The 26071-nt window shown below is 35.3% G+C and overlaps 1 protein-coding gene across 7 annotated transcripts in view; it reads left to right on the top strand.

The window, feature by feature from the left end:
* The window catches only part of DMD (dystrophin), a 1195780-nt gene that overhangs the window by 454298 nt on the left and 715411 nt on the right, over positions 1-26071 (top strand). For all 7 annotated transcript variants that reach the window (XM_014954058.1, XM_014954055.1, XM_014954053.1 and 4 more), the window contains 9 exons: positions 2829-2974; positions 4548-4760; positions 8584-8697; positions 10230-10385; positions 12765-12935; positions 13459-13641; positions 15178-15312; positions 16079-16228; positions 23843-24004. In XM_014954058.1, the coding sequence (XP_014809544.1) occupies positions 2829-2974; positions 4548-4760; positions 8584-8697; positions 10230-10385; positions 12765-12935; positions 13459-13641; positions 15178-15312; positions 16079-16228; positions 23843-24004 (1430 nt within the window). The remainder of the gene's footprint in view (positions 1-2828; positions 2975-4547; positions 4761-8583; positions 8698-10229; positions 10386-12764; positions 12936-13458; positions 13642-15177; positions 15313-16078; positions 16229-23842; positions 24005-26071) is intronic.

The raw sequence follows: 26071 nt of genomic DNA, 5'->3' as shown, positions 1-26071 counted from the left end.
ATATCAGTGTGATTTGATAGTTGTTGAGATAATTGTATTCTCATTTCATTTCTGAATTGGGAAAAGATTTTTGACTGGAAAATCTGGTCATAAAAAAGGAAGCTGGGAATAAAGCAACAAAAAAAATTACTTATTTGGAAAGCTATTTTCACATTTAAATATTTTTACTTATTAAAAACATGTCCTAGCCAAATATCTATCTGCACACTGTAGTTCCAAATTTAAGCCCTTTCTCTGAAATAAACATGCAAGTGTAAATGTGTTTGCCTGTCAGTTCTCAAGGGTTACAATGTTAGTCACACCAAAATGCATTCCCTACAAGTGTAATAGATTAATACAGCAACATTTTCCTACTATGGGATTGGAACTGTATTCTGATATTTCACAGTAACATATTTTTATTTTCCCTCTGTGATATTTTGTTACAGTTCTTTCGTGGGCCTAGCTCAGCTATAGCTTGGGTTGCCGACAAGCTATATCTTTCTGACTAATAACTTGATTTTTCACATAGTATGGAGGAGTCCATGTTAATGCGCTGTGCTTATCATGTGGCCTTTAATCTAAACCCATTAGAATCACAAAGCAAATTATAAGATAAAAAGAATAGGTCTGCATGTGTGCTTATGTTATGAGGGTGGGGAATGTAAGGATTCATGCTGCCCACAGAGAGACTGTAAATGTGTTAAATTATTTAGACAGCTAAAATCAGGTAACGTGAATCTCACTGTAGGAGTTTGACTGAATTCTCACCACTGGCATCACAAGCCACAAAACTAACATAGGCAGCTCTTAAGTGTCATCCAAAAAGATGTTAATATGCTTCCTTTTAGATGAAAAGGGTGATATATTGTCTGTCTTAAAAAAAAAAACCAACCCACAAACAACACTCGCCATCAAAAAACAACCCAATAAACAACTAGTCCCAAAAACTCTATCATCAAAAGGCATTGAAAAGTAGTTTTTCACTACTAGTAATCTGGAAAAGGGAAATTGGAAAATTATTGCTTCACTCAAAAGTGCTTTTTAAATGGAATATTTAATAACCAAATTGGAAAGCCGCTAGCTTGATTAGATCAACATTTGTGACCCCACTTGAACTCTTATTTAATCCTTCAAACAGTAGAGAACATAATCCATTAAAATTGAACAAAACATTTTAAAATTATTATTATTACTGGCAAACTTTCAGGATAAGAGTTTCATGCAGTTTGGTGGAGTTTGCTGTAACAGCAAATCTTGTGGTTTTACCTGTTCCAAGGTACTCTTCACTACTACTGAAAATAGCTAATATTTGATATAGCTGCTTGGAGTCATACATTAGTCCTAAGATTTGTGTTTCACTTAAAGGAGAAAATTATTTGACAAAGTAAAACATTGCATCACTGCATCACTGAACCCTGTTTCATATTTCTCAATAACACTACAGATATTTCTCAATAACACTACAGATTAAGAGTTGTATACTCCTTTAACATATCTGAGCTGTTAAAATTATATCTCCATTCGTTTGGAGTGATGTCTTTAAATGCATATTCTATTCTAAAGTAGGAATTGTTTGGATTAAATGAGTCAGTACAAATCTCAGTAAGGAAAGAAAAAGATTTAAAATGGTATTTCATAAGATGGAAAATGTTTGTTCTCTGTGTTTCCAAGGACGTATTACTATTGCTTTCTGTGTAAAGAAAATGCATCACGAGGGAAGAAATTCTTGTCTTTTCTAGTACAAAGTCTTATCTTCTGTAAATCCCCAGGTGTGTGTGATAAATCAGGTCCAGCAAGATTTTTATGAGGCAAGTATGCCATGCAGTGTGTATACTCCACAAGAGAGTTAAAATTGCCCTGATTTCAGTATGCTGTTATGATGGCTAACTGAAAATCTAAGATTTTTTCAAGTAGCATTCTTGTTGATCAACGAAAAAATTAGGTTAAGTTCTGAAGTACATTCTTCCAAGCATTGCTGTATGAGAATGTAAGCAGGCTTGCATTTGATAATTTTAACTGTGTTGTTTGTCAAAATTGCTTTTTGGATACCTATATAATTTCTAAGTAAAATTCTTTCTGAAACACCAGGGACATACAGGAGACAGAAATAGGTGTCACATTTTTTTGAGCTGTTATATACTTCATTATTATGTGGTACAAGTTGGAAATGTTTCATTTCAACCAGCCATGCATTTGTCTGTACTTTTCTCAATGAATATAGAAGCAACTGTTGTTGAGGGCAGAGGGAGTATCTCTGCTAGTGAGTAGCTCATGTGTGTGCCAGATGCTGTCTATTTACAGCAGCTGTAATTTTGGCACAGTAAGCACAGTGCAATAAAATTCAGCTTTAATGCAGAAGAAAGATTAATTTTCTAAGCTTTTAACAGATGTCTTAAACAGAAATTTTACTTGAACAGAAACATTAAACACACAAATATGGGCCATAAAAGGGAATACTATTTCTTACTGTATTTCTGAAATTAGGTTTTAGGTTAAGTACAATGGCTTATCTGTTGATCTCTAAACACACATATTTAAACTAGTTGTCTTGGCCATAAAAGTTATCATGTGACCTATAGCAAGAAAGTCAAATGACACACAAATGGATAAAATGACAGAGATATCATAAGCATTAGAATGAGTGTATTCACTCTTCAAAAGTTTTCTGCTTCCACAATTCTTGGATAAATCTGATCCTGAAATATTGGACCTGTTGAAATCTGTTGCAAAATAGCTATTGATTTCAGTAAGGCTTAGTCTTTTAACAAACATCTTCTGTCAACAAACCAAATGATGAGGCACAAAATTATTTTATTTCTTTTCTTTTTCTTCCCCATTGAATGTAGTTTTTGACAGTTTGCCTCCTGCACACTACAAAGAGACAATGAGCACTATACTTGTGTGGATCCAGCAGTCAGAAACTAAACTCTCCGTGCCTCAGGTTGCAGTTGCTGAATATGAAATCATGGAGCAAAGACTCAGGGAGCTCAAGGTGAGTGGTCAGGCTGTTGGAACGAATTTCTCAAATGAATAGTCTAGAGGAACAGAATGCAAAGTTGTCATGAGTCTTCTGAAGCCTACACTAAGATCTTGAGTAAATTATACCCATCTTTGTTTTAGTGAAGGGCTTCAAGAGACGGTGGATACTTACTTATATCCATTCCTAAAGTTAAAGGATTGAAAGTGTTCTTTTCCATTGACACCAATTTTATAAGACATTGAATGTGTTAAGGAAAAGCCTTTGTTTGTCCCCATGATAATATAGAATATTTCTTTGACAAGGCTGGTAGTTAAGTATAGATTTAGCTCATTTAATTTTCCAGTGCTGACATGGAAATGACTGTGATTTGCAAAATGCAGCACAAGCTTTGTCAGATTTCCTGTTGGATTTACGAGCAGACACAAAAGTGGAATATGTTTTGCCAGTGGGTACAAACCTTCCCTGCATTTCAATGATTGATATTGTTCTACTATTTGGTGGCTAATGAAGATGTTGTTTGATGCAACTAGTAATGAATACGCAGAAATAAATATAGAGTATAGAAATGCCATGATTTAACTCCAGCTGTCAGCCAAGCACCAGGCAGCCACTTGCTCACTCTCCCCCAGTGGGATGGGGGAGAGAATCAGAAGAGTAAAAGTGAAAAAACTCACGGGTTGAAATAAAGGCAGTTTAACAGGTAAAGCAAAAGCCGCACATGCAAGCAAAGCAAAGCAAGCAATTCATTCACCACTTCCCATTAGCAGGCAGGTGTTCAGCCATCTCCAGGAAAGCAGGGCTCCACCACACGTAATGGTTACTTGGGAAGACAGATGCCCTAACTCTGAACATCTCCTCCCTTCCTTATTTTTCCTCCAGCTTTATATACTGATCATAATGTCATATGGTGTGGGATATCCCTTTGGTCAGCCGTGATCAGCTGTCCCGGCTGTATCCCCTCCAAACTTTTTGTGCACTCCCAGCCTGCTTGCTGGTGGGGCAGTGTGAGGAGATGGAAAGGCTTTGACTGCCTAGCAGCAACCAAAACCATCAGCATGCTACCACACTGTTCTCATCCCAGATCCAAAATATAGCACTGCATCAGCTGCTAGCAGGAAAGTCAACTCCACCCCAGCTGAAAGCGTGACAAGAAAAGAAAAAACATAGGTGTAGCAAATTTGGGCTAAGAATTGCAGAAGTTTTGAGAAGAAGTTATAAAAAACTTTAAATCATAGAAGCAGTTCTAAATTTATTCTTTTTCTCCATGTATAGTCTTATTCTTTTGAAAGTGTAATCATAAGGGCCATAGTAAATTCCTATCTCAAATTAATGAAGTGTATGAGGATCGCCTCTATTAGCAAGTGTAAACACCTCTGGTTATATTCTCAGTTCAACTAAAAAAAAAAATCTACTTTCTAGTTTGTGTGAGAAAAGCAATTCCAAATTGCTCAGTAGAATGTGTTTTAGTCAAGGTGACCTACTTTCTTTGTTTTCAGTCCTTGCTTCAGCAGTCTCACCTATGTTTGTGAAACAAAGAGAATTGCCTGACACATAATTCGGGATTCTATTTGCTTCTCATTAATAGGCTCTACAAAGTTCTCTTCAAGAGCAGCAAAAAGGCCTGAACTATCTCAGCACAACTGTGGAAGACATGTCCAGGAAAGCCCCTGCAGAAGTCAGCCAAAGATACCGGACAGAGATTGAGGTAGTCCTTGGCCGCTGGAAGAAATTATCAGCGCAGCTGGTGGAACATTGCCAGAAACTTGAGGAGCGTATGACCAAACTCCAGCGATTCCAGGTTAACCAAACTTTTTCAGCCTCAACTACTATGTGGTGGCTTGTGGCTGTGGGACTAGCACAGAACACATGTATACACCTCAAGCAAGTAACACCAAAGTGAAATATTAACACAGTACATAAAATGTACTAGAATATTTGCTTGATTTTGGTGGGTCCAAGATTTTACTTTGAATTCTGATTTTGTGGCAATTTCTGCCTATATTGTGTCAATAGTAAAACTTAACTTGGATTTCAGTGGAATTACTACTAATATTCCTCTACCTACTTTTTCAATATAGCTGAAGTATCTTTTCATGCAGCTGAGGTAGCTGTAATCATGTTGAATTTAATGAATTCACTTACATAATTAAAGTAATTTGTAATATGGTAGTATCTTGGCAGCAGTGGCCAGAAAGCAGAAGTGCATATGACTTACACAACTGTGTGAATTTGGGGAATTTAGAAAAGTGTTACCAGTGTTAGAACCTTACATTGTTTCTCTCATTGTGTGGATCTCCTGTTTATACTTATTTATAAATATCATGTGTATCAGCATTACAGGGGATGTCTATGACTTAGATGTTGTTTAAAGTAAGTCCGTTCTTAACATCTTCCTCTTCCATTTCTATATAATTTTAAGGGACAGGTTTCAGAGGAATTCAGATCAATTAATGTAAAAAAATGGAGAAAGTATTTTTAATTTTTCTATATGTTTCTCTCTCCTCACCCCATGCAAATGAACACTTGCATACTCATGGGGAATATCGCAAAGAAAATTCTGAAGGTTGAGGTCCTGGAGCCATACTCAAAGCTGTGTTCTCCCAGTGTGCTTCTTCTCGGTGTTGTCTCTCTGTATTTCTTCTATTTACAACATCAAATATTTCTGTCCTTGGCTTTGGTTTGCTGGTAGTAGAATGTGATATGTGATTAGCTCCATATTGTGAATTATAATACAATAGTTTACAACACAATATGAACTATAATTGTTATTTTCAGCTTAATTCAATAGAGTTGTATGGTCAAGAATACATTTTCTGTCAAAGTATTCTTACACTTCTGCTTTTGTAGAGGGAAAAAACTTTTAAGAGAAGAAAAAAGTACTCATTATTTTGTTACTCTTCATCAGTTTTTAGATAAGCAAAATGGACTGAAAGAAGAAGGAAACATTTGATCAGTGCCACTAATAATTTAGCTACTGAAATGCCACAGTACTCTAAATTGTAACTTTGGCTCCATAGCTATATCTCTGATGATTGAAGCTGGCCATGAAATGAAGTTTAATGCTACAGTGGGATAACCTTGGCCAGCAGCCAGATGCCCACTCGCTTCCTGTCCTCAGCAGGACAGCAGGAGAAAACAGGATGGAAAAACTCTTGCATTGAGATAAAGATGGGGAGATTGCTTACCAGTTACCATCAGGAGCAAAACAGACAAAACTTGGGGAAAATTTAAAAGAGATTCGGGTAGTGTGAAACAAAGACAAAAATTAAAACAACATCTCTCCGCCTTCCTCTTTTTCCTGGTCTGCACTCCATTGTTTTAATCCTGTATCCTCTCCTGCCAAGGGGTGCAAGGGGTGGGGAATGAGAGCTGTAATAATTCCAATACCAGATCTTCTCTGCTGCTCCTTCCTCCTTACTCTTTTTCCCTGCTCCACTGTGGCTCTCCCATGGGCTGCAGTCCTTCAGGAAATATGTGCTTCTGTGTGGGACTCCATGGACTACAGCTTCCTTTAGGGCACATCAACTGCTCCAGTGTGGGTTCCTCCATGGGCTGCAGAGTGGATATCTGCTCCACCATGGACCTCCATGGGCTGTATAGAGACAACCTGTGTCTCCATGGTGTTCACCATGGGCTGCAGGGGAATCTCTGCTTCTTCACTTACCTTCGTTTCTGCAGTGCTGTTTCTCACTGATTTTTTTCTCTCCTCCTCTGCCTGTTGGGCATTTTTCCCCTTTAGCTGTATTATCACTAGGCATCACTAGATGACCACAGGGTCCTGTGTCTGTTGGAGGCACCTGGAACCAGCTGTGTCCAGCACAGGGCAGCACCTCTCCTCACAGAGGCCGTCCCTGCTACCAAAACCTTGCCACATAAACCCGATATAAGTAGGAAAACTGGAAAGTGGTTTTATCGATAGTATAATGAACTATTATGCAATTGCACAAAACAGAGCAATATACTTCGCCTGAGAAATTCAGACTTTTGTCTTCCCCCCTCTCCCCCCAAATTCTGTGGATAGAGGTTTAGAACTTTCCACATTTCTCTCAAAAGGTGGGAATCCCGAACATCAGGACCATGCTCTGTAGAGCATGTAGTTTTAAAGCTATGTGAGCTGTTGTTGCATACAAATCTTAGACTTCATATTTATTGCTGTAGTCACTGTAGTACACAGTTAATATAAAAGTCATTGTCTTTTCAACTCCTTAAATCCTCCATCTTCCAGATGATTGTTTTAGCTGTTGCAATTTATGCAATGTGTCAGCATGGGATACGGTGAAATCAGTGACAATAAATAAAATGCATTTACAGTCTGATTCAAAATGCGAGTCAGACATTTGATCTTCATTGGTAGCTCGAGACTGACCTCTTTTTAAGTAAATCCCATCAGATCTATATTTTGCAGCATTAATGAACTATGCTTAAAGTATTCCTGTAAAGGTATTAAAGTTTCATCATGAAGTATGATTCTGAACTATTTTTACTGATTGATAATGGAATGCACAGTAGCCATTTAAACAGTGTTTTGGTAATTGCCATTCTGAAGTATCCTGGTAATTTCTGTATGATTATTTTTATTAATTCAGTTCATTTTCAGTAGTAGCCTGTTATATCAATATATCAAGGACATTAGGAAAATGCTCCCTTTGATTATCCATCTCATAATAGTTGTTAAGGCACTTTTGTACACATTTTAGGGCACAGTCTGTGTTCTAATTAAATGCATTTTTTGTCTTTAATTCACCTTTGCATTCAGCATGTAATAGCAATATGTACTTCATTGTTGATGAAAACAGTTTGATGAACAAATGCTTTATAATTTGCCTTTCAAATTTTGGCCATTTATAATTTTTTATTTTAACGTGCATCTAACTGTATGCCTAAGGTTGCATTTTACGGTAACATTTTAAATCTCGTTTTACCTTTCAAGGTATTAGATTATCCATTTAATGTTGCCTGGGCCTGGTAGTCTTCCCTCTTTTCAAACATTTGATGTTCAGCTCTTTTTATTAATTGCAAGGGCTAATTAGAGACTAGGGAAAGCAAATTGCTAATTACAAATATTCTAGTGCTAGAAACAGTAACTGTGAATCAGTCTCTGAAGTAACTCATTGAGTCATTATATGATTTTAGTTTCTGAGGTGACTCTGTTTCAGTTACTTTTTTTTTTTTTTCATTCTGAGTAGTAAAGGAGTTTTTCTGTGTTGTGTTCTGGTAGAGAAACAGGCAATAGAGCATGCAACTTCCAAAAGGAGCCTGAAACTTAACTGAAGCATGGGAGGATTTGATAGGTGAACCTAAATTGATTGCCAAGTATGAGCAGTCTGAAGCCATACAAAGAACCCATGAACACACATGCAGTGTTTAAGCACAAATGATGTCTTTATGGCATAAGCTTGAGAGCCAGAAAGCTGCCTGCCTGTAGACACATTAAACTTCGGCAGAAATGGTCAGAGTGGAGGCTAAAATTGGTTTTGCTTGTTTGCTGTGTTTTTATTTTTCAGACAGTTCAATAATCTTGAAATTACATTGCGACGAGTTTTAGTCATAGTGCCAGGATGAATTACACTATTGCCAGTGAGGTTCTGTGTGATGCAATAAAATGTCTTTTTAATAAACAGAATGACACTAAAACCCTGAAGAAGTGGATGGCTGAAGTGGATGTTTTTCTGAAGGAAGAGTGGCCTGCCCTTGGTGATTCAGAAGCATTGGAAAAGCAACTTGAGCAGTGTACAGTAAGTATTACCTGCCTGCTTGGCAATCATTCAATTTTCTGTAAGCCTGGTTTATGCAGAAGTTACGCATATTATTACTGTTCCTAAAATAAATTCATGTTGTAAGGGGGTTTTGTTCTGCAATTTATTTCAACCTCCTGCATTTCCTGGGTTTGAAGGAAAATGCTCTTAAAAAATGGGAAACTTTATTACAGAGAGAAGGCATACAGTGACTGTATCATTATGTGTTTATAGCAGGAGCAAAACATAAAAGAGGGTACTTGCAGCAAATAATAAGGTAGTAGCATTTTAAGCCAAATGTTTCTTTACTTTGAGTTTGCAAACACTGCATGTGTATTTGTTACAAGCTGTATAGTCTGTGCCGGAAGATCTTTTTTTGTATCTACTATTCACACATGATTTATAAGCTTTTCTGACTGTACTGAAAGAACTTGCAGGTATTGTGAGTTATGTCCTTTTCTTTTTTTTTTCACAAAACTTACAAGTTCCAGTATTTTGTCCCAGCAGAGTTTTAAAGCATCGTGAAGTATTGATACTTCCATCACAGGGTTTACAAATTCTTCTGCCTATCCCAACAGAGTGTGTAAGTGCAGTGAATCTTGTAACCCATGATAGTCCCTGTCTATATGTTCAGTGGAATTTACAAGTTCTGTAAATGTTCTGGCAGGATGTGTAAATATTATGAAACACACATATTGATCTTAAGGAACTATGAGTTCCTCAGCCTTCCTCTCTTACCCCTTATTTAAATAAAAATGATTATAAATTATATAGGACAACTCTTATCTCTACAGAGTAGTAACTTACATGTAACTCCTTTAAACTCTGTCACCTGAATTTATGAAAAGTTTGGAAAAATATTAGCCATTACTGTCAAATATATAATAAGGGTACCAAAATCTTCATCATCTTTTGTGTGGTTACACTTCCAGCCTTTTCTATTGCATAGGAGGCCAAGTTACATCTGCAGCACTGAAGGCGGCCTTAGGAAATAAAATTGGAGGTGGCAATTTAGGACTACCTCAGGGCTTGAATAATATTCAGCCACAAATACCATTCTAATAACTAGACATAGCCAGAGAATATCACCATTCAGATCATTTTAAGGAAGTTATCAGGTGAATTACCAACCCAAGGGTAATGCTGACTTAGTTGATAAGATGGATTCACAATTTTCCACTGTTATGATGGGGTGCTCTTGTGCAAATGTCAATAAAAGTTCTAGTCATTGTAATAAATATAACACATATAATGCAACACTAGACATGTGTATATGTATACTATATACATAACATTTAAAACTTTATATATTTTACAAATGAACTTTATCTGATACCAAATAGCTTACCACATTACGGCTGCTCATTCTTTTTTTTATTTATTTTCATGGTTAAGTCTATAAATTGTGCTCATTTGACTTGAGATCTGGACCAAAGATATGTCAGAATCTCATGTAGACACGTTTTGATAGGGATGGTATGTCTGAATATTTGTGTGAACACTTCTTGCCTAATCTTCTGCTATTCCTTTAGGCTTTAGTAAATGATATCCAGACAATCCAGCCCAGTTTGAACAGTGTTAATGAGGTTGGGAAGAAAATGAAGAGTGAAGCAGAGCCAGAATTTGCTTCCAGAATAGAGACAGAACTAAAGGAGCTCAATGTTCAATGGGAACACATTTGCCAACAGGTATCAAGTCTCCCTCTGTGACTGGTTCATTTTAAAGTAATAATTAGATTTCTCTTTGGCAGAATTTGTCCTTCTATGTATATCCAGTAGAAACGAAACTAAATTTAGACCTATTTGATTCATGTTATTTAAACTTCTATACCTGAATTTTTATTTAGTGTGTAGCAATACATGTAAAGTATATATCTTTATATTATCATAAAATATCTTATTGTTGTTCTAACAAAGCTATATAGGACTGTCTTAGATCTTAACAGCAATATAATTTATTGCTCCTGCAAAGCTAGTTTTCTGAAAGTGGTATATAGACATTTGCAGAAAAATCAAGTTCTGTAATTAGTCTGTTCATTTCATTTTGTGTTGTCGTACTTGTGTGTAATTACTGTAGATGAAATAAGATGCTAAAGCAGCGAAGAGTTTGGAATTCAATAACTTGGAAGTAAGAGTGTGTGTACATATGCACATGTGTAAATTACAATCTCCAGTGGTCACGTGAATTTGAGACAATGGGGCATAACAGGAGAGGACAATTCTTCTATTTTAATTAAAGACATTCTTAATAAATAATTTTACAGATTAAAGAAGCTAAAAATTACTATTATTTCATTAGTGGTATTTGGATTCTCATTCTTTATGACAGTTCAAAGGAAATATCTTCCACGTTGTATTCTTTTTCCTTTTTTTTCTACTAGTTCGTTGTCTACTTTTTCTAACATATATATGTTTAACAGTCAAACCATTACCATTCAAGGTGGTCTAATGTTTTCTAAAATTATTATTCTTCACTTTACATGTGGAAAATAGCCTCCATCTATTTTTCTGATAAACACAGATATCAAAAAAGTTGATCTTTGAAATCTCTAACACATTTTATTGATCCATATACCTGTAGTCTTTCCCCTTCTACTAATGTGGAGTTTTTAATTGCTTATTTTTGTAATATTAGTAAGTTGGATATATTTGCACTTCTCTCACAGAAATTTCAAGTAATGCCTTATGAGTTTAGAAGTCTGTTTAGAAATCTGACTTCCCTGAAAATCTCCTTGTAATAGTTCCGTTCAATACAGAGCACAAATTATTGGCTCTCAGTGAGCATTTCTAACACAACTTCTTCAGTAATACTATTAAAACACAGGAGTAGGAAATATAAAAATCCGTTTGGTCTGTGGGTATCTCTTGAAAGGATTTGGAAAATCAGTTTGAGTTAATATATATGCAGTTAATGGGACTGCGAGAGCTAACAATTGGCATTCAGATACTCTTCCAGATGATGGGAGACTACCATTCTGGTGCTGTGACAGAGTATGAGGCAATTTTGAAGGGCCACATGTACTGCTTTTATACTATACCACCTTTTTATTGTTACTCTTTTGCTCTAAAAAACCACATATGTGTTGAACATTTACATTTAACAGCCAGCCCTCAAGGACGGGTAACAAAACCAGTAACAGTCAGAAAAACCAAATACTAAGACACAATTCCTTCTTATGATACCAAAAATAGCAACTACTGAAGTGACAACACAGTGCAGGATATCTGAGTGATCAACTCTACATACTCAACTTTGAAAAATGGCACCAGTGCAACTAGCTGTTTCAGTTGCAAACTTCTTTATACCACTGAAAAGTGGCTCAGTCAATTGCTCAATCAGTTATGGACAATTTTGATAAGTTGATGCACAATTCATAGAATCATAGAATCACATAGAGCCATTGAATGGTTTGGGTTGGAAGGGAAGGTAGAGATCATCTACTTCTATACATGGGCTATATAACCTAAGTTATATGACCCCTCTATAGTGATTGGCAAAGGATTTAACAAAAGTATTTTTCCCTTTAAGATAAGTAGCTTCTTCCAATGTAAGGTTCTTTTTTTACTTACCTTTCTCTTTATGATATACAGCTTTCTGAAAGATTCAATAATGACTTTGTCCGTGAAAAAAAGAATAAATGCATTTTGCATACAAACTGGTTAGAAGGTTATCTGACTTTACAGTTCAAAAGCCTCTGGTTTTATCCTTGGGTGCACTTTCAAGATCATCCATTGTTGTTGTTTTTACACCTTTTAGAAGATAGCCCCTGGGTGATTTTTTTTTTTCAGATTTGTTTTCTGATGACCTCAGCATATGAAGTATAGACTTGTAGGATCATTGAAAACTCCTTCTGCACAGTGATGACTCACTAAAAAAAAGGATGTATACACGTGTAATACTTTCTCAATTACCTATTATTAGTATCTATGTAATTACTTGTTAACATCTGCGTAATTACAGCAATGTTATTAGTACAGGATTTAATTTGGTTCTTTTCAGGCTACAGTATTGTCAAGTTTGTACAGTAGCCTTGCTTCAATTTCCGTGTAATGTTTTCTTTCTTAAAGGCCTATGCTAAGAAGGCAGCATTAAAGGGTGGTTTGGATAAGACCATGAGTCTCAGAAAAGATTTGTCAGAGATGCATGAATGGATAACACAAGCTGAGGAAGAATATCTGGAAAGAGATTTTGAATATAAAACACCTGATGAATTGCAGAGAGCTGTTGAGGAACTGAAGGTAAAAGATTAAATAATTCCTTGAGCTGTGTTTAAAGTTATTTTTGAAACTTTTGTTGTAAGGAAAGTTTATTCTTTTATTTATAGAGGTGCTTTTTGAGATCTCCTTGTTAGCCTTAAAATTAAAGAAATAGCTTGAAGTAATTTCTATTTGGACTGTGTTGGAAGATATTTAATCTTTCACAATACTGCGTTGCTTTTTTTTCCACTTTGCTTTATTGATTACTTGATTTTGATACAGCTTCAACATTCTTTTACTTAAGGAATAGGTGTTAGCAGCAGTTAATTGATAGAGTGAAATCAGTTTTATGTCTTTATATATTAGAGAGAGAGAAAGAAAAATATTTAGTACTTCAGGATACATGTTGGTATGTACCAAGTGTGCATGGCTTATGATTTTATTTAATATAGCAGTATAGGAACAGTGTGAGAGAGAATTCTAACAGTCATTAGAAATCAGTTTCTTTCTTAAACCAGGACTACAACTTCTTTTTCTTTCTTTTTTTTTTTTTTTTTTTTTTCAGAGAGCAAAGGAGGAAGCCATGCAGAAAGAAGTGAAAGTGAAACTTATTACTGATTCTGTGAATAATTTTATAGCAAAGGCTCCACCTGCAGCTCATGAGGCTTTGAAAAAGGAACTTGATGTTCTAATTACCAGCTACCAGCGACTCTGCAGCAGACTGAATGGAAAGTGCAAGACTTTGGAGGTTGGATATCTTGTCAGTCATTGTATTTATAGCCCTTCTAACTGCAGAAGTAAGGTAGACAGCAAAGATCTATTATCATATGGGATCATGAGTAGCCCAAGGCTGTCCTAGCTTTATGAGCCATATAGCACATAGTATGAGCCATATACCTAAATCTTGTTGAGAATTGTGTATGCTGGAGTGTTAAATTAAAAGAGAAACCTCAGACATGGCACTTAGGTGGGAGACAGCAATGGCTGCTCAGGGTTCTTATCCCTCTTGAGATTAAGCCAAGCATCTGGCTTCTATAGCAAGCCTGTGACGTCTTCACCAGCTCCTCCAGGCTTTTTTTTTCCATGGCTAAAGATTTTGTTTAAATGGCCCTGAAGCTGGACAGGTGGTGTTATCTCAGCATGGGAACAGTGTTTGATCTTCTGGCAAGCTGAGTATGTCTTATGCATTTCGAGGTGACCCTGACATTTTGGCGAACTCCATTACAGATTCTTGCCATAGGACTGTTTCCATATTATACAGTGGTCACAGTGAATTAGGTATGATTTTTTGTTGTGAACTAATTTGTAATAGCTAACTTCATGCAGGACAATTATATACCTATTATATACAATTATATATACCTATATTTTCACTGTGGAAAATTAGGTGTGTAGTCTATGATGGTAATCTCTATTTCCCCTGATCATTGATGTTGGTTTTGTGTAGTAATAACCATCTATAACCTCCTCCTAGACCAGACACATTTGATATGACCAAAGTTAGGTGAAAAGAATCACACTCTGGGAAACTTGATCTACAAACAGCAACAGCCTAATGCATTTCAATAACATTATTTTAACACCTACTAAGAAAAAAGGAAGATGAAAAGATGATTTATGGACATTTAAATGTTTTGCTTGTGTATAAAGTGCTATTTTTATCTGCTTATTTAAGTATCTTCAGGCACTGTAAAAATAAAATATTAGACAATAATTACATTCCAGGAGAATAAGAACATAAATTCATTTTACAATATTATGTTTAGTACTCTTCCACTTAAGTGATCTATAAATTGCACTAAGTGTTGCTTAGGATTAATTTCTGTAGAGATTTCAGTCAGAATTCTGGAATTCTGGTTTAGATGTTATGAATCTGCACTTTAAGTAATTAATATACAGAATATATAAGCATCCTAAGTACTTTTTGTAATGAAGACGTAAATGTCTAATATAAGTCTTTAAAAATTCTGATAATTTGTGTATACATATTTATATATAACAAGAAAATTTTACAGAGAGCATATGAAATGGATAATTCATGAGGCAGAAGATTCAAGTTGTTTTGCAGAAGTGTTTATTTTTTCATGTTATCTTCTGTGGTTTTACTCTGTTTAATCAAAATGTTTTCATTGTGTATTATATTTATTTGGAACATATAAATGCTGGGGAAAACACCAACTTGTATTGTTTTGGGGATGAAGCATGCAATATTTACAATGTTTTAATAAGTCAAAATTAGCTTTAAGATTTTCAATCTCAATGAACATTTTTTTTACTTCATCAGGAGGTATGGGCGTGTTGGCGTGAATTATTGTCTTATTTGGATGCAGAAAATAAATGGTTGAATGAGATTGAACTGAAACTCAAGGCAACTGAAAATATCCAGGGAGGTGCAGAAGAGATTTCTGAGTCTCTCGATGTAAGTGCTGACTTAAATGTGAAATCACATTTATTGATTTATAGTGAGTCACATGGCATTCCAAACAAACTATGAATCAACATTACACATGAGCAAGATGCAGGATATTTGGAAAGTCCTATGTTCTCACTTGATTCAACAAATGATGTCTTGAATTCAAATCCATGTAAGTGAAACAGGGTAAAGAAATGTGTTATGCGTGATGTCATAGACAATCTTGAGTGATAATAAAATACATTTTCTTAAAAATCATGGCCTCATTTAAGGCAGTCAAAATTTTTGAAGACTTCAGAGAGTGCAAGCTTTCATCCTATTACTGCAATTCTGTTTATTATTACTTAATTGTTATTCATAGAACCTTTCAAATTTATAGAAATTACGTTAATACTCTTAGTTGATCAAAGTACAAAACATTACATTGATAATGTATTTCTACTGTTGAACTTCATCCATTCAGATACTCAAGCAAAATTTTTATTTTGGAGTACACAGATGTTCCCACTGAATTCAATGGACATAGTCCATGCTTTTAAAATCAAGCACCCAGTTTATTGCTTTGCAAAAATCTTTTTTTGCTTTTGGTAATAAGTAGTACAGAACATTTGTTGTCAAGACATGGAACATAGATATTTTTATCTTTTCTCTCTACTTTTATTGTGTATGAAATGTGAAGTTTCTTACTTACATTTTTAAGGAGAATTCTGATTGCTCTATAGAATCTTATTTGCAGAAAGGAAAACTAACTACGTTTTTGACCTTATTTCAGTCTTTGGAACGTTTAATGAGACATCCAGAAGATAATCGCAATCAGATTCGGGAATTGGCTCAAACTTTAACTGATGGTGGAATCTTGGATGAATTGATCAATGAGAAACTGGAGAAATTCAATACTCGGTGGGAAGAACTTCAGCAGCAGGTATGTTTTATAATTGACCTGTCCTCCCATTAAACAGCTTACAGTTTGGCACTACTATAAAAAAAAAAGTTATTTTGTTTGTATAGTTTATAAACAGTAAACTAGCAAAGACTTATTTTAGAAGTAGATGGTTTGCATGGGTGTGGTAGATTAACTCCACTAGGTAGCAAAGCATGATATAGCTGCTCACTCACTCATCACGTCTCCTCTTGCAATGGGAGAGAGAATTGGAGAGACAAAAGCAAGAAAACTCATGGACTGAAATAAAAACAATTTAATAAGTGAAAGAAAAAAAGGGAAAAAGAAAGTGATGCAAAACCAGCTACTCGTCCTTGGGAGAGTGATGTCCAGCTGGTCCCTGAGCAACAGCGATTTTGGAAAAATTCGCCCCCAACCCTGTTTTATTGCTGAGCATGACTCTGTGTGGTACAGAATATCTCTTTGGTCAAATCAGGTTCAGCTGTCCTGGCTGTGTTACTTCCCAGCCTCTTGCCCACCCTCAGCCTACTCACTGGAAGGGGCAGAGTGAGAAAAAAAAAGGCCTTGGCACTGTGTAACCACTGCTCAGCAAGAGCTAAAAAATCCCTGTATTATCAACACTGTTTTGGTCACCAGTCTAAAACACACCATCATATGGGCTGCTGTGAAGGAAATGAACTCCATCCCAGCCAAAACAAGTACAATAGGCAATCCTAAAATTCCAAAATTGAAGTGATCATCCAGTGGATTTACTATTCTGTTTTTGAAATTAAATATAAGAGTGATGTTCTCTTACATAAATATTCTTTAGTAAACAATAAATAAGTCTTTGTATCAATGAAAGATTTTATAAAGAAACTTCTATGTATAAACATGTTTTGCACAAGGAGATTCTAATTTGGCAACAGGCTAGATTAACAATCTTTGCCGTAGACTCCATGAAGAAAATTTTACTAATTCTTTGACAGATCCCACTAGTGGGACAGTAAACTTTTTTGCTTGTAAATCAATTAAAAACTGTGATACTTGGGCATGAATGCTTGCTCGTAATACTAGCCATTTGTTTAACATATATTTGTGTGTACTAATACTCATTGCGTGTGTACATTTATAATGGCAAGGCCAAACAGAATTCAATAGAATTTTAAGATAACCAAAGGATACGTAAAGAAATAGCTCAATTACTACTAGTTTACTAGTAAAAAAGATGAGGACAAACTCTAAATAAATACAGAACAACCTTACAGGACAGAGTAATAAGGAAGTTAAATTACAGAAGTATTCAGTGCAAATGCATGGAAAGTGATACTCATGGAGGACTTCTGACTTCATGTAAGAAATTGTAACTTTTGATATGACTGTTACTGTTCAGAAGGAAGATCTTGGACTTATGAAGAGAAATATCAGGAATATGTCAGCTCAGTACTTGGTAAAGATAAGAAAGGAATTATTAGAGAAAGACCTAGGGAAGGACACAGAGACCCTCTGTATGAACCAGAACATGTTCAAAGATAAGCTACAAAGATAGTAAAAGGTTACTTGGTTTTTCAAAGATATAAAAGATGCATACGTTAAAATTTTTGGAAAGCAGCTGTGTTAGAATGATGACAATCTGCCATGAGAATGGTAACTTTTTTCTTTTTTTCAGGGTACTTGAAATGTACTTTTTCTTGAAAACAGTGGAAGTATAAACACTACAATAAAAATTAAAGAAGGGTCCTCAGCTGTTCTGAGCTGAAATTTGACGGATGGTGAGGGAAAGAGCTTGGTTCCTTCTATTAAATACTTGACAGTAGTTCTGGTGCAGTGCAGGAATTCACATAGTCCTATATTGATGGGCAGTGTCCTAACAGAAAATTAAGCATAGCCTATTAAAAAAAAAGAAATATACCTTTTTTTTTCTTACTTTTTTTTTTTTTTTCACGTCTAACTTCTACTTGAAAGCAGATGCATTCCCTGGAATTCTGCTTCTTGGTATCTGTTGGTTTTTTATTGACTTGGAGGAGAAAACTGGGAATATACAGAGGGCTTCCAGTGTGTGAAAAAGGACTTTCAAATAGTCTTGCTGAATGACGGATTAATACTAGTCAGTCTTCACAGTAATAAACATTAAATCAAAATTTCTGCCAGCTGCAGGGGTTAAATGTGGAAATTACAACATGAAGATGGTGAAATTCTGGAGACCATTTGGATAAGCAAAATATATTAGAAATGTATTCATAGCAATCCAATGTAATTTAAACATAGACAAAAAGCAGGCAGTGAGGGAGAAACCCTCTGCTCATCTGTGAAAACTTGATCTGATGTTTAGTAGTCAAATACTAATGGTGAGGTCTGTATATAATGTAAGAGCTGTAAAGAAACTATTTCAATTGCAAATGACTCGGTCCCACCACTTCTTTACTGCATGTTTTCTACAAAAAAAATGTTTTATTAATTTTTCCACTGAATTCTCACACTTTTTTTCATAGATTTCCACCACTGAATTTTCTGTTTGTGTAGCCCTGTTGAAATCCAAACAGCATGCACTCTCCTTGCAGAAAATTACGTTACAGACACATAACACTATTCAGCTTGTGTTCAAGGTCACTTCTACTTCAGACAGACTAATAGGATATCCTAATGTGGTTAAGTTATTTATTTTTATTTGAATAATTGTGCAGGTAATTACCAAGGCAATAAGCTCATGTTGGCAGAAACTGATATGTGAAATATTTATTCATTACTAATAGAGCAACCAAACCAAACTACTGCCATAAGAGTGATGCTGCAAGACAATTCAGCATTGCTACTGAGACAGAGATTCATTTTTAAAGCCAGATAATGGCTTTATGTTTGTATGCCTTATCTTCTTTAGTTAACAAAGACTGAGTGTGTTTAGTTTGCTTTTGAACATCTGGGGCTAATCGATAAGCAAAATATACCCTATTTTTACTTTTCAAGGACTGATTCACTCATGACTCAAATTTGATCTAAAAAACACTGTCGCCTGAAGAACTTCAAGCCAATATTGCAAGTGACTATAATCATCTCTAATGCTGAAAGTGATTTACATCCTGTCCAGCAAACTTAAAATATGTCAGCTAGATATTCTTGAGATTATGCTTGCAAAAAACTGTATAAAACACTCTTGTTCAGGTGGCCTTTATACTAGATTCAATTTTTATTCTTGGGGACTGTGTCTTAATTTCTTTTAGGTCTCCCCTCAAGATTACCCTTTGTTTCTTTCAAAGAGCACACATGCATCATTTGACACAATTTTTCTGTTTTGTTCTCCTCTAAAGAAGGGAAGGAATTTTTCAGGCCCCATCTCCTAGTTATTGCTTTGAAGGGTGCTAAAAGGGCTGTTTTAACAAGTTCTGAGGCACTATGTGTCTGCAATGATAACCTGAAGAGATAAAGAAAACCTCCTTGGTATAGTTTGCAGTTTTGGAATACAGTTGATCAAAGATTAATATCCCTTTATGGCTTAAAAGGTTAAATATTTGTTGCCTTGACAACAAAACTCTACTTGCTTTTAACCATAAAACTCTTAACCAACATCTTAGTAACTGCGTGTGTGACTAATGTCGTTAAATACACGTTAAATACATGAAATTTTATTTAAGGAAAAAGCGGCAATGTCTTTAAATGTAGCTTTATAACATTCAACATCAAAGAACAAGCTATAATCATAAGCAGCTCTTTGAAGACCTCCAGCTTTCCTGATATTTGATTGTCTCTCGATGCAGCCTTTCCCTTACTATGGCATTTTATATGGATAATATGCAATGTTACCATTTCCTGCATTTACCATTGATCTTTGTTAAATTGTAAACAGATTTATGCAGTACCCCATATCATGAAAATTATGTGTTATACCAAATCATAAAAAAACCTAAAAATCTATAAAAACCTGTAGAGATTTTAATAAAAAATCAGCCCATAAATATTTTTTCTTTTCTCTTTCATTCTGGTAGTGCCTAACAGCAGATTTTGTTGTTTGTATTTATTTTCCTTGACAGCTGACAACATTTCACAGGCTCAGAAATAATTAAACAGTTGGTTATTTTCCTGAGATTTCCTATTTAGCAATTAACTGTCAGACACTTCCCTTTAGAGACCAGAGCCTCCAGCTTTATTGACTATGATCTGAGAGCAGAGCTAGAACTTTCTGTTATGTCCTCAGACCCATTTATACACTGTGATTTTAAACCGTCTATTTGTTCCACAGAGGAATAGAAAACCCGTAATCTCTCAGTGAAAAACAAACAACGGAAAAATAAAAAACAAAACAACCCCCACAAAACAGAACAGCAAAAATTAAGATCTTTTGATATTACAGATACATAAAATTTCAACTTTCACATGTCTTTTAAAAATATGCATACATAGATTTTCACACTCACAGACATGTAAGTTTTAAGGAAGAATTTTAAACTCATGTTCACAGATGTAAGTGTATAGTATGTCTGCCCCTTTTTGTAAAGCTGCCTAATGCTTACCTCCATCAGTAACTCTTTCCTACCAAAGCAAAGGAAGCAGCCTCCTCCATATTGTGGTGTTTGCCTTAAGACTGAATTGATAAGTATTCTGCAATGCCAGTGATAGTGTCAGGGACCTACTTAGGTTTTTGAGTCAGCTTTGGTGTACTGGAGAAATATCTTACATTAAATGACTGTATTTTACCTCTTATAAGATCATTGTGAAGTTTTTTTTATTACATTTGTTGTGTGAATTGAACAGGGTCAGGGCAGAGACTTGACTATGGCTGAGGGTGCAGGATGGGGTCTGTTCCCAGTAGGCGATACAAAGAAAAAAGTAAAAGCAGCACTCATTTATATCTGAGAAAATCATCACAACTCTAATGGTGCTATTTCCCAGCATTTGACTCTGTGGTTCTGCTCCCACTGCCAAAGTAATTCCTCTCATGTACCGCTGCATTCACATCTTGGTTTGATATCCGTTCATTCATCTAAACTGTTTAGAGTTTTTGGAAAAGATGTACTTTCAGCTCACTTGGAAGACACAAATGTCACACAGGTTTCTCAGGCTGTAATCAAATTCTCCCTGAAGACAATGAAAGGAGAATGCTTTGCACGTATGTATGCACATATTTACTTTGTGTGCACATAAAGATATCACAAGCATGCATATATATTTTTCTGACTTCATATTTTTTTTCAAATCTAGTCATAAAAATTCAGTCAGACTCAGGCAAGGATTTATTGTAATTCTTTCTTAACTTTATCTGATTTAATATTTGATCAATGAATTTGGGAATGTTTTCATTTTTCCAACTGCATTTTAAAACAGGATTTTGATATACATAATTTCTCCTGGTATCAGCAAAGGGATGAGAGTTTTTCAATCACCATATATTTGTCATACAATTTTAAGACTTTTTGTGAGTTTCCATGCAGTGATAACTGCTTGAGTGCATGCATGCAAGCTGCTCCTGAGGCTGGCAACAAATTTACCTATACTGAAGTAAGTGCCTAGATGCAAATAATAGTTAGCATGGGTCGGCATTTAACAAAAGTTCAAAGCTTCAAGTATTGCTATAAAAGTAGTTTTTCAGGAGGACTGAATTTGTGTCCAGTATACTGAATTTTCCAGAAAGTGCAGGCATTTATTTTAATGACTAAAAAAAATGGAACTTTCCCAGTGTCTTATTTCAAATGGTGAGCTTTTCTGAACATCAGGACGCTGCAGCCCTCAGTATGAATGGACTTTGTATGTAGGTTAGCCCTACCTCTTACCCAAAGAGATCTGTAAAGGCAGAGGTTTTCTTCCATGCTTCCGGAAGGATGCCCTTACCCATGAGCTGTAGAAATCTGCTTACCTTACCTGATCTAATGTGTCTTTCAGTCTACTGTATAGTGATGCGAAGGGGAAGGTAGAGAGTGAGTGTTCTTAGCCAGGCTTACAAATGAGTAGTAAGGATTGCCAAGGTAAATGGAAGGTGTGGTTTTTAACCCTGCTGCTTTGAACAGGCTGAGAACATTGTAATATAAAATCTCAAATCGAATGAATCATTTAAATAGCAAGTCTCAGTACTGTACTGTGAAGTTAGAGTTTTAATGGTTCATTTGGTAGGGTAATAGTACCTTAGTGGCTCAGGTGCTTCCATTAACACTGACAGCGTGGGTCTGATACCTAAAGCTGCTCAGTTCCAGAGAAGGTTCCTGGAATTGGCAGTGATACAAGGTTATCTGATCAGCTGTTTTGAAACAGCACAAAGCAGCTTACAAATACAAATATAGTAAATGCTGGTTGGATCCCTATCCTTTAACTAACTCAAACAGCTAGCAAGAATGCTAGCAAGAAATAATCTGTTTCATTTCTGAAATGTGAAGCTCTATAAGAAACTGAGCTCCGTGAAGAAGGTACAGATATATCAAATATTCTCACTGAATTCCTGAGAGGTATTTTTGTTCAAGGAAAGTTTCGTAATAGGTATGAAATCAAATTAAAGTGTAGCTGGCTCACCAAAGAGATAGAGCGTGATTTGACTTGAAAAATGGCAGGACACCTAACAATGTTATTTAAAGAGTTCTTGCTTGCTTTCCTCCTTTGATTCATGTCAAAGAAAGGTAGTCACTTTATTCTGTGGTCAGCAGTATGGCTGGGCTTGTACAGAGAAAAACTGTATTGCGCTTGAGATTATTGGTAATTATTATGTGCTTTGCATAAAGCAGAAACTCTGCTAGGCAGAAACTGTAGTCTAAGTAAAATATGAGTCTGCAAGTGAACACAGTGACAAATGGAAGAAAGTACCAGGTAATTTATTACCTGGTAAATACCATATTAAGCTGTTACAAACAATAGTTAAAGCTAACTCATTTATGTCAAGTGTTTAAATATATGTATTTTTTAAGGACAACTTGGAAGGAGAATTTATTGTTCTGATTTGGTAAACCATAAAGTGAGCTCCTTTGAAAGGAAAGCATCCTTCTCAAAAAATGGATTCTGTAAAAGGTGATGGTAGGCAATCCACTGTGGCACTGGTGGTGGAGTAGAAGCAAGAGTCTCAGTTTCCTTGGTTAAAGGAGACTATGGTTAAGGTGATAATAGATTGGGCAAGTCTACAAACAACACAAGACAAGGATACGTCCTTTTTTTTTTTCCAGAGAAGGTATTGCCTTTGTTCCAAACAGCTATTTATACTTAATATAAGAGAGCTCCTTCTCAGGAGAGTCTTTATCCCTCTCACTTACCAAAATGGATTGTCTCAGATGGGATTGTGATGACAGTAACCCTATTCTCAGTAAACAAAATCCCTTGAACTGTATAATAAGATCAGGAGGACTGCTATGCCTCAGAATGAAAGGCTGCACTATCAGGATGGTTTTATTATGTGGCTTTGCCAACTTTCACTCTGTATAGAGATCCTCAATGCATGCATTGGTTTTTCAGGGTCCTAGAATTTTTAGATATTGTCTGTGCTACCTGAGGTTTTGTTTGTTTCTTACTAAAAAGAACTGAATGGGTGGCAAAAAGATGCGCAACTTGTCATACAAAAAGGTGGATGAGCACAAGTCAGGAGTACTGTTTTTGATTATTAGCCTACTTTTTGGAAAAAAAGAATTGTGGGTAAAAATGTATTAGATGCATTATTACTGTGAATATTGATAACATTGTCATTGCTTTTAGGCTGTGAGAAGACAAAAGAGTCTTGAACAGAGTATTCAGTCTGCCCAGGAGACTGACAAAACCCTCCGCTTAATCCAAGAATCTCTTGCTGTTATTGACAAACAGCTAACTGCCTACATTGCAGACAGAGTTGATGCAGCACAGGTCCCTCAGGAAGCACAGGTAAGTTATATACAGGTTGAACTGATGTGCTTACTGGTGTTCTCAAATCAACCAAAGAGTGTTTGGTTGTCCCTCTGATTCATATTAAAAATGGGCACTTGCAACATGATCAGTGTGAAAGTGCAAGTAAATTTTAGGTAGGATTACTCTGAGAAGTTCAAGCTAATTGTCTAGTAGAGTCCTATTTTCCGTCTGATTTATATTATATACCTGTCCAGAAGATGTAAAGGACTATAAATGTCATGGAAGACTACACAGTAATTTCAATATGACAAAGATTAATAATATGACTGTTTAAAATCCAGTTCCCATCCTAGAAAGAAGAAACTCATCATCTTCTCTACTCTTAGATGGCTCCTTTACAAAGTTGATTACATGGCCTAAGGATTGTTACTAAATTATTGAACCATAGACAACTTTATTAATTATTTCATGATGTGCACATATATGTGCATTTCCATTTTTACAGCTCACATAATTTTAACAGAAAGTGCTTTTCCCATTATTTAGAAATTATTGAGTCTTTGGAATAAAAATTTACTTCTAATTCATATTTTTACTCTTTGATTCTTTCTTCTATAACACCTGGTTTACTGCAACATTAAAATGGTAAAAAAACCCCAACAAATTAAATGAACCAAATATCTCTGGTATAAAATTATTAATAGTTTACAATATTATGTACAGCAACTTTTCTGTAAATTCTATCTAAATGCAGGAAGTCAGACTACAAAAGTAAACAAAGAAAAAATACTAGAGGGATATTGAAAATGAATGCTTTATGATTTTAGAAGAGGCATTCAATTGTGTTTTTTCTGGCATGCTTGTAGAGTTTTTAATCATTCTAAAAAATTAGTGTCTTGTATGGAGTAGCTTAAATGATCTTAAATATATGCAGAGCTGAATATATGTGGCCCTGAAAATCATGTTGTCTTTCCTTTAAAAATAAAGGTTTTCATGTCTTTTGAATTTAAATGTAGATATAAGTTCCTTTTGGTTGCTTTTTGTGTGTGTGTTTGCAAGTACATGGAGATCTTTTTGTGTGTGTGTATGAATTTAAAAAGTTATATTTAGAAAACAGGATCGTATTTGCATTCACTCTTATTTTGAAAGTGATTCTAATTTATTTGCTTCTAACCTGCCTCAGTATAAGAATAGGATCAGATTCAGACGAATTATTGTTTCAGTTTGAATTCTAAACTATGTTAGTTATCAGTTGACGCTCTTGAATTATTTTACCCCTTCCTTGAAAGATGAATAATGTAAATAATTCTTTTATGAAATAGATACAAATCAGCATTTGTTAATGATATATCAGTTTAATTCCTCACCTTGTAATTCTATAAATAATACATAAGAAAAATATGATATGAAAATGTTCCTTTCTTCTGGTGTATTTGGGCCCTTATGTTGTAGCAATTTTTGATTGTGCTCCATATATCCCATGGATGCATCTGGTTTATGTGTGTCCTCAGGTACAATCTTGGCAATGGTTACAGACTATGCAAAAGGAAGTAATTCAGAACTTCATCAACACAAAACTCAACAAACCTTAATTAGCACACTTTCATGGGAAAATTTCAGCTCAGTGCTTTTGCAGAACTTGTTTTTGTTCTTGAGATTGTATTGTCTGATGTCAAGTTTACCTGATTATACTATATCCACTGTGGGAAAACTAGCATAGAGGCTGCTAAGTTTTTCCCTTTCATGTTTTTATTTTAAGATGCCAGTGAGACCTAATGAAAAAAACTTAATTAAGAACTGAACAGATTTAATGCAAATATTGAAGTTGTCTGAAGTTCAGACATGAAGCTCTTTAGAATCCTTAGAGGGAAAGGGAATAAACAACAAATTTTATGCGGGTAAATATACTGAGTCATTCCGTTAGTGAATGCCCATGCCAACCAGTGGCAGAATAGACACATACTGAATGGATGTATCTCATGTGGAGCTTCTGCTGGCACAGTTCGTTTGTAGAGCTAAAAACAGCTCATTCATGTAAGATACCCTACAATAGCGTCTGCACAGCTGGAATGGGAATCTTTCAGTCAGTGATGTTGGTTTCTG

Source organism: Calidris pugnax, unplaced genomic scaffold, assembly GCF_001431845.1.
Source record: "Calidris pugnax isolate Ruff unplaced genomic scaffold, ASM143184v1 scaffold246, whole genome shotgun sequence".
In the NCBI taxonomy this organism is placed as follows: Eukaryota; Metazoa; Chordata; class Aves; order Charadriiformes; family Scolopacidae; genus Calidris; species Calidris pugnax.
This window is presented reverse-complemented; position numbering and strand designations above follow the sequence as displayed.